Raw genomic sequence first — 16976 nt, 5'->3', positions numbered from 1 at the left:
TGAAAGAAGCCCGTCGTATATATGTATATATATATATGTATGTATGTATATATATATATATTATATATATATATATATGTATGTATACATGTATGTATGTATGTATGTATGTATGTATGTATATGTGAGTATATGTTTGTGTGTCTGTGTTTGTCCTCCCAACATCGCTTGACAACCGATGCTGGTGTGTTTACGTCCCCGTAACTTAGCGGTTCGGCAAAAGAGACCGATAGAATAAGTACTAGACTTACAAAGAATAAGTCCTGGGGTCGATTTGCTCAACTAAAGGCAGTGCTCCAGCATGGCCACAGTCACATGACTGAAACAAGTAAAAGAGTATTACTTTGGAAACTGAAAGAAGCCCGTCGTACGTGTGTGTGTGTGTGTCTTTTCCCCACCACCATTCGACAACCGATGCTGGTATGTTTACGTCCCCGTGAATTGGCGGTTCGGCAAAAAAAAAGACTAAAAGAATATACACAGCGAAATGTGTATGTGCGTGTCTGCCCGTATATATGTATTTGCAAATATATTGTGTGTGTGTGTGTGTTGGTTGGTTTCGATTTCACCTAGTTTCTCATGGGACACTATTAGTCTTTCTTAGTGTGTGTGCCTCTCTTTCTCCTTAGATTTTTTAAATTTTATTTATTGTTAGTGATTCTTTTTCTACGAATAGGCAAAGTCAGTCAAAGTTCATTTGTTTGAACTACGTTTATATATATATATTCGACGTTTTCTTTTGGTGTCCTGTACCCATATATGCATGTATATATCCATGTAGAGGTAGGTACGTACGTACATATATGTATGTATAGGCGCAGTAGTGGCTGTGTGGTAAGTAGCTTGTTTACCAACCAATGCCTTGTGAGTGGATTTGGTAGACGGAAACTGAAAGAAGCCTGTCGTATATATGTATATATATGTATGTATGTGTGTGTGTTTGTGTGTCTGTGTTTGTCCCCCTAGCATTGCTTGACAACCGATGCTGGTGTGTTTACGTCCCCGTCACTTAGCGGTTCGGCAAAAAGAGACCGATAGAATAAGTACTGGGCTTACAAAAAGAATAAGTCCCGGGGTCGAGTTGCTCGACTAAAGGTGGTGCTCCAGCATGGCCGCAGTCAAATGACTGAAACATGTAAAAGAGTAAAGAGTAAAAGAGTATATATATATTTATTCATACACACAAATTCACGCAACACACACCCACACTCATACATTCCCGCACATATAAATATACCTGCTCACACCAAGCACGCACATTCCTGTTAGGATACTACACAGTTCATCCTATTCTCGTAAATTAAAAAACAACAACAAAAAAAACTTTTTTTCTGAAAGTTGATTCCACTTTCAGTTTGTCACAAGCTCTTCCCTCCTCAACCAATTGTTGACGTGTTTTTTTTTTTCTCTCTTTTAGTCATTCCCATCTGTTTTACTCTGTCTTTCACAAGCATACACACACACACGCATATACCACGTACAAACTTAGCATGTGTTTAACAAGCTTGCGGTTAGCTGGAAGACTTTGTTTGTTTCAGTTCGCTTACCATATATTTTTTATACAAACATCTATCATCTCATTTCTCATACTTGTTGCTTCACTTTTTCTACGAAAGATATGCTGACCGCTGGCAATGTGGAAACCAAACTGAACGACTCCCACGATAATAACACAACATCTTGTTCTGTCTTGCTTGTCCTAAAGAATGCGTTCCATTCTTGTGTACCGTTTTCGAAATTAAAGTTATTAGTAGAGAAAAATGGGTCGAAAAACACTTCTCCGCCAGAGATAGCGACTGTTTACGCGAATTTTGAACTTTTTAAATCTGGTCTGACTACAACTATTAATGACGGCGGTGATAGCTGCAATGGTGCTACTTGCGGTTATAATAATGGTTATGATGATTATTATAGTGAAGCCGTCCCACATCCACATGTATCCATCGGAAAAGTTAAAGAAAGTAGGATACGGTTATTAAACATTGAAGCCGGGATTGAAAACGTTCCGACGAAAATCGATGAGAGTTCTTCTAGTGTTATTAAATATCGCACGCCAAACTTCAGGTAAGTTCTTGCTTGCTTCTGTTGTTTATTCAGTGAAGAAGCATGCTCGTAAATTGAAAAGTTGCCATTAAACAGCATCAAGACACACACAGGTGTGTATGTTGTAAGCATGCGTATGTAAATGTGTATTGTTGCGTGTATGTGGAGGCGCGTGACAAAGTGGTTAGAGTGTTGCACTCATGATCGAAAGATTGTAGTTTCGATTCTTGGATCAGGCGGCGATGCGTTGTGCTCTTTTTAAACAAATCTCTTCATTTCAGCTGGCAAAAATGAGTAATCCTACGAGGGACCAGTGTCCCATCCAGGGATGAGGTAATATCTACGCTGCAGAATCTGAAAAAACCAGCCTTATGAGCCAATGACCTTTAATCTCTCTCTCTCTCTCTCTCTCTCTATATATATATAATATATATATATATTATATATATATATATATATATCGGGGAACGCCGTTAGTAAGATAGGTAAGGAGGAGGGAGAAAATAAAATAAAGTTAAAAGGTAATATATAAAGGAGGAATATATATATATACATCTGTGTGTGTGGCCATATATATGCTTGTGTGTGGCTAAGTATATATATATATATGTATATATGTGTGTGTGTGTGTGTACGTGAGTCGTCTATAAGTCGTGGGGAAAGTTGCTCTCTTTCCAAAAGATGTATAATTATATATATATATATATAGGCTGTATACTCTGTATATGTATGTACACACGCACACATATATATATTTATGGGTACATGCTATATTAATGTTTGTTTTTATGTTCAGTTATAAAAACAGTTTTACATTAATCTGTAGAATACAAATTTGTTATTCGTATAAAAGAATGTTGTTGATAGTAACTCCGAAGTTTCGGCCAGCTAAGCCATCGTCGGATTAATGTTTATGTGTACATACATGTAAGTGTATATAAATATATATATATGTGTATGTATGTATGTATATATATATATATAAACACACACACACACACACATTGCCTATGTTTATATGTATATTCGTGTGTTTGTGTGTGTAGTGAGAGAGAGAGATGTGTGTGTATATATATATATAAACACACACACACATTGCCTATGTTTATATGTATATTCATGTGTTTGTGTGTGTAGTGAGAGAGAGATGTGTATGTGTATATATATATATATATATATAAACACACACACTCATTGCTTACGTTTATATGTATATTCATGTCTGTGTGTGTGAGTAGAGAGAGAGAGAGAGAGAGAAACATTTAACTTGTATATTATATATATGATATACACACACATCCGTTGCCTATGTTTATATGTATATCTATGTCCGTGCGAGTGTGTGTGTGTGGAGAGAGAGAGAGAGAGAGAGAGACATTTAACCTGTATATTATTAACTAACAATAACAACCACCAACTGTGTAGCGATAGAATATGACCGTCAGCCGTCACTCCAATCGTTAAAAACGAAATCGGTTGAGTAACAGTGACTTATTGAATTTATTGTAGGCAACAGTGTGACTGATCATATATCGATTCTATCGGGATGATATAATCACACATAGATACCTAAAGTCTCTATAACTGCCCACTGGTAATCACAATAACTTTGAACATCTAACAATGCTCTTGGTTAGCTGTGTACAGGCATACTTCAAGTAACATGGTTTTTTGGGTGAGAGGGGGGGGGTCTTTTCGGTTTGAACGGTAGTTTTTTCTAGTGGTGTCATATGAAATTGTCAACCATAGTTATGACCCTAGTATCGATCTATTGCATTTCAATCTGTTTTAGGGTTAAGGGTGGGGGGAAGGGTATCTATTTTTCTTCACAAATGTAAATAAACCCAATCTGTTTCTTAAACGAGGGACATATACATACGGCACAGAATGTTTTTTTTACCCCAATGGACGTCATTGATTGGTTGAAATTGCAGAAATTGCAGAAAAAACAACAACAAATATCTTACAGACAATAGAATTTTCTCAATAAAGCCAAGAGAAAAAGATGTTGGCAATGAAACTTCGCCAAGATGTTTTATAAACACATTCTACCAGTATACGAAGTTTTAAATTTTTTAGTTACCTAGAAATTATGTTAAAAACTGCCATTCAAACCGAAAAGATCCTTTTTTTTTTGTTATGAAATTAATGGAAAAAATAAACCTCAACTTCAATCGCTTTATCCGAGTTTATGTCGGTCTCAGCGAACATGTTGAAAAGCATAAAAGTAAGATAACACCGAAGAACCAAAACTCAAGTGCAAAATCCAAATAAAATGCATGCGCATATATGTGCATAACATTTATTAAAACACACATAATCTAATAAAGTTTTTGAAATATTTCTTCGTACTGCGTCGATTTTCTAATGAAGTTACATGTCTTGGGGACCAGCTACCGACGTAAGTTGAGATATGCCTGCGCTAACTTTATAGCTTGAGTGAGTGTTTAACTATTTATCGTCCGGTTTTGTTTCCACATGGTGAGAACTATATTGCCAGATAACCATCTCTCGAATGCTCGTGGAATTACGTTTTACATAGTGCTAGCCTATCGAATGTGTGTAACTTTTTATCGATTCCGCTCTATCCATTTCTCTTCAGAAACTCTGTTATTAGTCAGTTAGTTGGTTATCTCCTTCATTTTTAATTAATTATAATAAATATTCTAGGAATTCTTCAAAATCAGATTGTATTCACATACATTCTCTTTCTTTCTTTCTTCTCTCTCTCTCTCAGACACTCATACAAGGACTGTTTTTAGCAGCATCATAGGACTTCGATTAAATCACTGCACAGGGCCCCTATAGAAATTATTCATTGAGAGCAAACCACAAAAGTGGGCCCCTAGACTCGGGAGTCGCATGGGAAACAGCCTAGTGTGCCATTGCCTTAAGACACGGCCCCGACCTGCACGCATGCACGCACGTATACACAGTTCTCACCCACTGCTATTCTGTTTTAAAAAAAAACATACTTAATTACAAGAAAAATGGATTGTTATAAAAACACACGTATTTATACAAATACGTATTTGTACATACACATATTTTATACACCAGAACTTTTATATTTATCACCATGGGCATAGTACATACATTTACATTTTCACATTTACAAACATGTACAAATACAGAATTACCCCCACACGCACACATAAGCATACGCGCGCACACCCACAACGCACGCATAATGTCGTGATGCCTGTGACATTTCGTTTTGCAAAGTTTCATCTTCCAGCGATCATTTATTTTCCTCACCCTCCCCAAGAACAGATTATTTCCCGGTTAAAACTGAAATAGGGTCCGATTTACAGCTTTGCTACTTGCTAGCCTAGTTGGTTGAATAGTGTGAATCAGTGACGGTGGGGACGGGGTGAGGCTGAAACCGCTTATTCTAAAGTCTCAACAATATAACTTGAGGAACGGGCTGCATACTAAATTCACACGTATACGGGGGAAGTCCCCCGTAACGTAATACAGTGAGCCGATAACGTCTTCGTCTTACGGAGATTATCTGTTGACAAACACTCATTCGAGGGACTCTTATCTGGAGTACCGCCTCGAAGGGTTTAGTCGAACAAATCGACCCTAAATAATTATGTAATACTTAAAAAAAAAGTCTGGTACTTATTGTGTCTGTTTCTTTTTCTCGGGCCGCTTAGTTGTGGAGACGTAAACAAACCAACATCGGTTGTCAAGCAGCGGAGGGCACAAACACACATAGACATTGTGTATATATATATATATATATATATATATATATATATGTGTGTGTGTGTGTGTATGTAATGGTTGTTGTTAATATGCACGCATACGCACTCACACACACGCATACTCGATGGGCTTCTTTCAGTTTCCGTCTACCAAATCCACTCACAAGGCTTTGAGCGGCCCGGGACTATAGTTGAAAACACTTGCCCAAGGTGCCGTGCAATGGGATCGAACTCAAAACTGTATGGTTGAGAAGCAAGCTTCTTAACCACACAGCCACGTTTGCACTTATAAAAAAAGAATATGGAACACTGCACAAATTTGTGTGTCATCTTTGCTCTGGGGTCATGCTAATCTTTTCGGTTTGAACGGCAGTTTTTAACATAATTTCTAGGTAACTAAAAAATTTAAAACTTCGTATACTGGTAGGATGTGTTTATAAAACATCTTTTTCACTTGCCTTTATTGAGAAAATTCTATTGTCTGTAAGATATTTGTTGTTTTTTTTCTTCAATTTCTGCAATTTCAACCAATCACTGACGTTTATTGAGGTAAAGAAAACCATTCTGTACCGTATGAATATGTCCCTCGTTTAAGAAACAGATTGGGTTTATTTACATTTCTGAAGAAAAAAAAGATACCCTTCCTCCTCACCCCTAACCCTAATCCTAAAACAGATTGAAATGCAATAGATCGATACTAGGGTCATAATTATGGGTGACAATTTCATAAGACACCGCTCGAAAAAACTGCCGTTCAAACCGAAAAGATCCCTAATCTTCTCTGTATCGTTCCAATTTCCGGAACTTAAAATCAAGCAAGGAACATAATTTCGCTAAGGTGAATTAGTTGAACTGATTGGAAAATAGAGAAAATGCAACACGAGAATGGATTTGATGATTAAAGCTAGTTGGTGAAAGCAACGAGTGTGGTTTAGTTTTATTAGATCTCCTTAGCAAAGCATATTCTACTCAGTCGGCAAGTCTATAAAGCTGATCAGTAGATAAAGATTTTGAGAAAATGTAGTGACTCCGAATATGAATTATCTTCATGGATTCGTTCTGTACGTGAAATAGATTTTAAACATCACTAAAGGGAGTTTTTGTCTCTTAATTGCATGGATTATCTCAGTTAAGGGTAAGTTTTTCAACTCAGAGTATTACATAAGTGAAACCCTATCGTATTTTATTCTGTGTATTCTACATGACGAGCTATTCAGGTTGTCTACAAGCTAGACATGGGCAGCCATTTTTTTCGAGAAAAGAGTCGGATGAGACACGGCTCATCATTAAGTGGGCTGCACTACTAAAAAGATTCGAGGCAATTTTTCGTTAGGTCTGGTATTTGGAAAGTCCTGCGGACTGCAAGTTTGCTCGTGACACTTTAAACTAGTTCTCAACAGGGGTTCATATGGCCCTTAGGGGTCCATATAAGACTTTGTTGTTGAAATCTGAGTGCAATAAATTGCTTTTACTTCAACGATGCACTAAATACTTTAACAATTTTTTTATACAGTTCTTTATAATATTTAATTATAAAAATAAAATAAGATTTTTTTAAAGCATCGGATAGTTATGAGGGTCCAGTTGAGTAAAACATTTGTGAAGAAAAAAAGATACCCTTCTCCCCACGTCTATTGAGGTAAAATGCATTCTGTGCCGTATGAATATGTCCCTCGTTTAAGAAACAGATTGGGTTTATTTACATTTGTGAAGAAAAAAAGATACCCTTCCCCAACCTCTAACCCTAACCCTAAAACAGATTGAAATGCAATAGATCGATACTAGGGTCATAATTCTGCCGTTCAAACCGAAAAGATCCCTGCATGCTAACGATTCTGCCAGCTCAAAAAAAGTTCTCAATACAACACGTCAGTGTCGTTGTTGTTAGTCCCAAAACATTGTATTCGGCATCCTATTTTTGATTCATTTCGTCGTCGTCGTCGGAGGAGTTTAACCCTCAGTTCTAATCAAAGGTGCTTTAGCCTTCGTATATTCAGCCCACAGTTACCAACTACTGATCTACTGTCATGTGGGTGTGTGTAAAATTTTATATTTATCTCCCAGGTATTTTTAGCTATCGCGTAGAGACTTCTTATTGTATTGTTGTCGTATTTATCGTTGCTTATAGATTATAATGTAAATATTTTCTTGTCTAATCATCTAATCTTTACCTATAAGAATAAACATTGTTTGCGGTTCCTTGTTGAAGGACTAAAAGTCATTTTGTCTTTTTATCTCAAGAGAAACAATGAGTCTTAGTTGCAAGAACTGACAGGTTTAGCCATACATCTGCGTCAATATGAATCAGTTATATTAATAAAAACAAAAGGAGTGTTGTTATTGCTATTTAACCGTCAAGTATTCTATCATAGTTTTAAAGGTTAACATGCAGTTTAGTGTCCAGAAAAGGGGACTGTAAATTGCGAAATTGCGGTAGAAACCAGAAGTGATGACAATGAAGTCCCATTACGTTATATAACATGCAAACGATACATAGAACGTACATACAGCTTTTCTACGGCTTCTGAACCTATTTTACTATATATATACTCATACAGATACAAAGTTTAATAAAGTACCGTAAATCCTCGAGTATAGTCCGCCCTCGAGTATAATACGCAGGGTTTTTTTAGGGGGCTGTACCTCTGAAAAACCTAAACCTTGTGTATAATACGCACCCCCTTCTCTAACATGAGTCAAGGAGGTCTATATAACGTCCTTGGTTTGTAAAAATGTAAACAGTAACGTCCTTATTGTATATATAACATAATGTAGCTTTTTGTGCATTTTGTTTGCAGAAAATAAAGAAATAACAGTAATAACGTTTAATAAATGTTGTTTACTGCAAGTCATGGATTATTCTTTTATGACTTCATTGCTTTCAGGCTTAGCTTAAGGTATTTTCGCGCCCGACATCACAAAATGCGTCTGAATAAACATTGCCGGACAGCAAATAGAGACTCGGACATTGCTTAGAAAATAATTTTCATTTTTAACCTCGTGTATAATACGCACTAGGGATTTTGACCTTTAAATTTTTGGGGGAAATGCGGATTATACTCGAGGATTTACGGTATCGCTCGCTCTGTATTATAAGCTGATGTCCTGGGCAAACATCTACCGTCCTTCGATAATCTTTGTGTGGATGTTCTCATCGTTGGATCAACAAAATATAAATACTTCACAACTATATATGTGGCCTAAATTTAGCATAGCAAGCTCACCCATTGGATATCAAATAAGTCCCTGTGGCTTTTTTTTTTTACTGGTGTTCATTGTTGGATATACTACGTTGCTGCAGGGTTCCTCAGCTACTATTTCAGAAATGCTCGTGGTATCACTAGAAGATACTATTTAAACGGGTACATGAGGAATAGTTGAAGCCAGGAGAATTCATCTACGAAGCAATTGCCCCAGCTCCCCTTCAGGATTGGCGAAAGCGTCGTGTTGGACAACGAAAAACCTGGCTGATGACGGTCAAGGCTGATCTGGAACCCAACCTAGGCTCCCATATCTACGGCGTTCGCCGCTGGAATAAGGAGTGATTGGAGATCTCCGGGTCGGCGTTTGTGAGAGATGCAGCATTGAGGATAAATGAAGCCAGCTCAACCCACCCTGGGTGAATGCAGTGAGAAGAAGAAACGGGTACATGTAGTTACGCCGTTAAGGGACTTCAGTATTGTAAGTTCTAGTGCAATTAACCGTCACTCTTTTTTTTACGACACTAAACAGTGTATTAACCATCTTCTATAATAATAAAAAAGTGAAATTCTGTCTGTCCGTCTGGGACCCCTGTATCTCAATTTATATTTGCTCTACATAGACATATTATACCTTTTTAGAACCAGGATGATCTCAGGACTGAAAATCTGCCCTTCATTTAGTTCATGAACATCCAGCATTGGGATTTGATTTAAAAGCATTTGGGTTGCTATTTCTAGCAGATAAAGCTTGGTTGATTCACACCATCTTGGTTGGCGTTTGTCAGATGACATCAGAGATCAAGGGGGAGATAAATAACATTCGCTTCGGGAATTTTACGTCGAGATTAAGAACTTTGGGACAAATTGGCCAACTGTTGAAATTCAACTTGGGATTGGAACAATAGAATGATTGCATTACAGCAGTGGTTCCCAAACTATGAGTCGCGACCCACAGATGGGTCGCGAACGGAATCTTAGTGGGTCGCAAAAAGTTATAAAATTACGCATTAGCTTTGATTAACTGCTGTCTATCGAGATAGTTCAAGACTTATGTTTTCAATACCAGACTTGTTGTTTTATCAAGCAATAGGCTTTTTCACGAACTTAACAAATCAGAGATTGTCATTTTCTCAAGTTATTTATTCGTACGTAATCGTAAAAAGGAAAGGTCTGTTTTTACCTATTTATTGAGAACTTTAACTAGGCGAAGTATAACACTGATCGAGCCGATAACAGTCGATAACAGTTACTACTGTTATCGGCAGCAATGGTTGGGATTATAAGCAAATATCGAAATAAACTGCAGCTCTCAAATTCTTTACGCCTGAAACCATCATGCATTGAACCTGATGTTAATTCTATTATTGAGCGTAGCAAGAAACAGGCTCATCCTTCTCACAGGCCTCACTGAAGATGTAAGCTGAAATAAATTTGTTAATTTCATTACTGTTTTTACTCAGTAGAGTTAAGTGGGTCGTCATAAACTGGTGTGATAAATAGTGGGTCGCGACTCTTAAAAGTTTGGGAACTACTGCATTACAGAATTAATTCTCACCCGTCCTTAACCTCTGATCAGACTCCACCGGAGTATATTAGTCATTATAGCTGTCTTTAATTTAGGGCTGCAGGACCATTTAGCCCTCTGTAGGAGCTAGGCTAAAAGTCCGCCCGGGGTGCGACTTTTAAGCTAGTATATTATAATTCCATTCACATTTATTCTGTATTATAGAAAATCGACCCTGGTACTTAACAGTACTAATTCGGATTTTCTCCTATCCAGACATCCCGGAATACACAAGATTTGTTCGTAAATTTAACGAGTGGAGTCCAAGACGTCAAGCAGGCAAACTGCAGCATAAAATAAAATACCAGTCAAATACTGAGTTCGATGATGGATCTTTTCGGTTTGAACGGCAGTTTTTTCTAGCGGTGTCATTTGAAATTGTCACCCATAGTATCGACCTATTGCATTTCAATCTCTTTTAGGGTTAGGGGTAGGGGGAGGGTATCTTTTTTTCTTCACAAATGTAAATAAACCCAATCTGTTTCTTAAACGAGGGACATATTCATACGGCACAGAATGTTTTTTTTTACCTCAATAGACTTCAGTGATTGGTTGAAATTGCAGAAATTGAAGAAAAAACAACAAATATCTTACAAACCATAGAATTTTCTCAATAAAGCCAAGATAAAAAGATGTTTTATAACCACATTCTACCAGTATACGAAGTTTAACATTTTTTTAGTTACCTAGGAATTATGTTAAAAACTGCCGAAAAGATCCGAAAGGATTTTTCAAGATTATAGTTTTTTTCTTTTCTGTACCCCCTCTCTCTCTTTCTCTCTCACTATATTTCTGTACATCGACCTCTATCCCTTTGTCTCTCTCTTTCTCTTTTGTCCCTTTCTTTAATTTGGCTCTTTCTTTCATCATCTTTCTTTTTTTCTCTAGCTCTCTCATTTTATCCCTTTCTTCCTCTCTCTCTCTTGTTTTTTCATTCGTTCATCAAGCAAGTGGTAAACTTTTCCCGCAGTGACTTCATTACTGGAATGGTTAGGTTGGTATTAAGAGATAATTTGATGCTTATATGCATTCCAAAAGTGAAGAATTTCAATTCCAGTTTTTGTACGAGAATCTAAGTAAACAAAATAGGTGGGGCTGAATTTTAAAAAGAAACTGCATATATTGTAACTTAAATGGAATTCGGATACAATTAAAATTGAGATCGATATTCGAATCCTTAAACTATTTCAATGTTTTAATTAAATTTTTTTTTTTGTATTTTTAATGTAAATAAATTTTATTGGAGTTTCATTTTCAAAAGATTCCTTCCCAAGGTCAAAGACATGTCATGCGTGACCATCCCGTCTTTTTGTATATATATATATATATATCTAGGACTACATCTTACAATGTTTTCTTCCTTTTAAAGGACAATAGAGTCTGGTAGTTTGAAGGACATATGCTGTTATTTCTAGCCAAGTGACCGAATATATGGAATCTACATCGAGCAAACTGCGGTCAGAATAATTAGTCTAACAAAAAATTACCCTGATCTTTTTAATTTTTTTATTTATATACGTTTTTAGTTGTGCGGCCCGCCTGATGATGAGCCACAACTCATGCGGCTCGCTTCTCGATAAAGGTTGCTGATGTCTAATGTAGATGTTCTATCGTTTAATCAAGAAATATGTTTTATCCTTTTTTTCTACGTTCAAACCACGAAGATAAAAAATAAAATAAATTAAACTAAAAAATAAAAAAAATGAAGAATAAATGATGAAGTAATTTCAAATATTTTCCCATTCGTCAGTCATCTTAACAGGTCAGACGTTCAAATTCTCTGTAGGCGTTTCGTCGGATTACAGTCACTGTTAGAGATTGTTTGTGACGTCACTTATTCTTCCTTTTTTCATACTTACTTTTTGAGTTATAAACACTGGCTGGTTGAGTTTTCCCTCTTCTTGTCTCTCAAGAATTGTGTATGTACGTACGTATGTATGTGTGTGTGTATGTATGCACACGCGCGTCTATGTGTGGACGTTATATATATAAAACTTATAAACAAGGGCAAAAGAAATAAATTCTAATGCCAAATATGCTGAAAATAGACAAATCGGCAATAACCATATAATTTATCACTATAAGCACGCGTCTCGAAGTAAGCCGACAGAAATTTCTAAAAAATTCCGTTATCATCGTATCGGTCCCAATTTCAGAGTTAATTCATAAGAATTTACTCCTCGTCAGCGATAAATACGGTATGAAATAAATGAAATACTTATACTAATGGAAGAAGCAAACACTAAGTTATGAGCACACTTAAGTACCCCAAATATGCCTTTTGGCATATACGTATTTTTTTAAATATCTGTTGTGTGGAAGGACTTAATACAGAAATAGTTTTAACTTTGCAAATAGTTTTTCGTTGAACTCATAAGCCCATAGTTGGCGTGGTTTGTTGTTGTATTGATATGATTTAACTTTTAAAACGATTTTCTAAGATATGGTATATGAAATATTAGAGGATTTTAAAGACCATATGTGATCAGATAAAGATGTTTTTTTTTGAGTTGATGAGTTAATGTTTAGGTTGGGCAAAAGCGATCTTTAAAGGAATTTGAACTCAGAGCTATGTATGAGAAATATGAAGAAGTATGTTGAGGAAAAGAGGAGGATTGAGTTGGAGGGTTGATTTTAAATGCTGTATAATATACGAATTCTTTTGTTAAATATTTTCCTTCTAAAGAGTATAGGTTTGTGCAATTTCAGTATGGAGTCTTGCTTTTATATTACACAGCACAACACAAAACAAAACTGAATAGGAAATCATATGTGAATAATATATTTACATTCTACAGCCGTGGTTCTCAAACTGTTATTTATTTTTTATCGCTTTTATCCCCATTTAAATTATTCCAGCGTAAAATTTGGTTTTATACAAAATACAAGTGTGTAATTCTAGAATAATTCAGCCTTTGCTAAAGAGTGCAGTTATAGATTCAGTTTTTGTGAAATGGATGAAATTGTATAATCCACCCGATGGCTTTCTATATAGTTTTTATCTACTCACAAGGCTTGGATAAATCTGAAGTTATGGTAAATGCATTTGCACAAGAAACTTAATAGTTTCGAAGCCATACCTTATATGTTTCCACATAGTTTTGGTCACATGATGTTGACGCCATTTTCTTAATATCAATCTTATTCTTAAGTGGAACACGATGACATGAGACTGTGGGATCTTCCTTGCTGCGTTATTGATGTTACTTCAGCCAAATGTTTTTGTGATATACACTAGTCCCAAAAACATGATTTTTGGCGATGCTTCGGTATAGGTACACATGTGACTTTGTTTACATTTCTGAAGATAACAGAAACCCTGGATCTTTTCCTTTTGAACGGCAGTTTTCAACACAATTTCTAGTAAACTAAACACTTTTAAACTTCGTATACTGGTAGAATGTGTCAAAATAAAACATTTTTTTCTCTTGGCTTTCTTGAGGAAATTGAAATTTGTAAGTTTAACATAGTTTAATTTTTCTAATTTTAACCAATCAATGGCCTCTATTGAGCTAAAATCATTTGCTGCGTCTAAAACTGAGACAACATCCTGTCGCTATTATGTTTACATACGGAAAGCGTGTGTATAAAATTATAGAATTATTTTGTTTGTTAATTGTTTAAATTATTTTCCATTGCTTTCGTTTTAGCCTTTCGTTTTTTTTTCTTAAGCAATGGAAAATAGTTTAAACAATACACGTGTATCTCAAAACAAAAACTAAAAAAAAACAAAACAAAAAACAAAATGAATAATTTTAGACACACGCGTAACAATTAAATTAATTTAACAATTCGAAAGGCTAAAATTTAGGGTTAGGGTTAGTGACAGGATGTTGTCTCAGTTTTAGACACAGCAAATGACTTTAGCTCAATAGAGGCCATTGATTGGTTAAAATTCGAAAAATTAAACTACGTTAAACTTACAAATTACAATTTTCAAGAAAGCCAATAGAAAAAAATGTTTGGATCTTTTCCTTTTGATAGGCACATGTCAACACAAATTCTAGTTAACTAAACACATTAAAACTTCGTATACTGGTAGAATGTGTCAAAATAAAACATTTTTTTCTCTTGGCTTTATTGAGAAAATTGTAATTTGTTTGTTTAACGTTGTTTAATGTTTCGAATTTTAACCAATCTTATCCCCTCTATTGAGCTAAAATCATTTGCTGCGTCTAAAACTGAGACAACATCCTGTCACTAACCCTAACCCTAACCCTAAATTTTAGCCTTTCGAATTGTTAAATTAATTTAATTGTTACGCGTGTGTCTAAAATTATTCATTTTGTTTTTGTTTTGAGTTGTTGCTTTCGTCTTAGCCTTTCGTTATATATACGTACGGAAAACGTGTGTATAAAATTATAGAATTATTTTGCTTGTTAATTGTTTAAATTATTTTCCATTGCTTTCGTTTTAGCCTTTCGTTTTTTTTTTTCTTAATTGTTATCCTTAAATTAATTTAACAATTAAGAAAAAGAAAAAAAACCAAAGGCTAAAATTTAGGGTGAAGGTTAGGATTAGTGACAGGATGTTGTCTCAGTTTTAGACGCAGCAAATGATTTTAGCTCAATTAGAGGCAATTGATTAGTTAAAATTCGAAAAATTAAACTACGTTAAACAAACGAATTACAATTTTATCAAGAAAGCCAAGCGAAAAAAATGTTTTATTTTGACACATTTTACCAGTATATGAAGTTTTAAAGTGTTTAGTTAACTAGAAATTGTGTTGACATGTGCCGTTCAAAAGGAAAAGATCCAAATGTTTTATTTTGAGACACATTCTACCAGTATACGAAGTTTAAAAGTGTTTAGTTAACTAGAAATTGTGTTGAAAACTGCCGTTCAAAAGGAAAAGGTCCATAAACCCAATCTGTTTCTTAAACGAGGGACATTTTCATACGGCACAGAATGTTTTCACCTCAATAGACGTCATTGATTGGTTGAAATTGCAGAAATTGAAGAAAAAAACAGTAAATATCTTACAAACTATAGAATTTTCTCAATAAAGCGAAGAGAAAAATATGTTTATAAACACATTCTACCAGTATACGAAGTTTAAAAGTGTTTAGTTACGTGGAAATTATTTTAAAAAACTGCCGTTCAAACCGAAAAGATCCGGGTTTATTTACATTTCTGAAGAAAAAATGATACCCCTCCCCCCCACCTCTAACCCTAATCCTAAAACAGATTGGAATGCAATAGATCGATACTAGGGTCATAATTATGGGTGACAATTTCATATGACACTGCTAGAAAAAGCTGCCGTTCAAACCGAAAAGATCCCTAATATTTGTTGCTATGTTGAAGTTGTAACAGACATTACTTTTCAGAATAGTTACTACTTTTATCTCTTAGATTTTCTTACTAGCAACTTAGCTCAGTGTTTCTAATATATTTTTTTTTATCAAGATATATTTTAAAGTATTTTTTTTCTTTAAGCGGTTTTTGAAATTTCTTAAACAATTTCTAAAAAATTGTCCCCCTTTCTTTTTTTCTTTTAAACTCTCTTAATTGTCTTACACTGCCATCAAACACGTGTAATTATTCATAATAGTCAGCATATATAAACAACGATTATCAAATATAGTATGGAACAGCAATTAATTCGGTTTCATTAACCCCAGACTCTCATGTTTATTTTTATAAGCATAAAACTAATTAAGTCAGTTTAATTAAGCATAATAGTCAACACCTGTAAATAATGTTTATAATTGCATCTTGTGCGTCAGCTAAGATATTTACAGTCTCTACGTCACTGAATATGAATAAAGATCGGCATCGTTTGCTAATTTAGATGAACGTCTATTGTGTGTACATACATACATACATACATACATACATGCATATTTATACGTACATACTGTTACACATTCATATCTATGTGTTTACGTATGCCAAACTACATCCCCACTCTTGGCACTATTTTGTTAGTGAACAGTACAAACTGTGTGTAAAGTATATAATGTATTACTACGCTGAATGTCGAGTCCGTGTAACATGAGAAGTAAATAAACACGTAACAATAACAATGGTTTTCATTTGGTTGTCTTTCCCATTAGAACCCAAACTACACATAACACATACATACATATTTATACATACATACATACATATTTATACATACATACATACATATTTATACATACATACATACATACATACACACACACACACACACACACATACATACATACATACATACATACATGGTGGTGGCTTCCCCCTCGTTGTCGAGTATGGCCATTGCACGAAGCTTAATCAATGTTGTTATCGTGCAATGCCTGTGCAAGAAGATTCTTTTTAAAGTGAGGAAAGGCTGTGCACTGAGTCAATCCCACTCACTAAGTAACGGCAGCCATAATCCGAAAAGAAGAAGTCAACATCATCGGTAACCACTGAGCCGAAGGCTTTATGTCGGAGTTATCCCAGTTATCTGAGTTACCTTCTCCTAGA

The 16976-nt window shown here is 35.2% G+C and overlaps 1 protein-coding gene and 1 non-coding gene across 2 annotated transcripts in view; one reads left to right on the top strand and one right to left on the bottom strand.

The window, feature by feature from the left end:
* Positions 1-1364: 1364 nt before the first annotated feature.
* Positions 1365-16976, top strand: part of LOC115215101 (protein FAM78B-like) — a 147981-nt gene continuing 132369 nt past the window's right edge. Inside the window, exon 1 of the mRNA XM_029784266.2 lies at positions 1365-2064. Coding sequence (XP_029640126.1) covers positions 1619-2064 — 446 coding nt within the window. The 5' untranslated portion in view covers positions 1365-1618. The remainder of the gene's footprint in view (positions 2065-16976) is intronic.
* On the bottom strand, positions 6052-6160 carry LOC115215286. The gene has a single exon (XR_003881982.1). It is a non-coding gene; the product is annotated as a U6 spliceosomal RNA (small nuclear RNA).

Source organism: Octopus sinensis, linkage group LG8 (genome assembly GCF_006345805.1).
Source record: "Octopus sinensis linkage group LG8, ASM634580v1, whole genome shotgun sequence".
NCBI lineage: Eukaryota > Metazoa > Mollusca > Cephalopoda > Octopoda > Octopodidae > Octopus > Octopus sinensis.
Note: the sequence above shows the minus strand (reverse complement) of the source record. Positions and strands in the feature narration are given on the sequence as shown.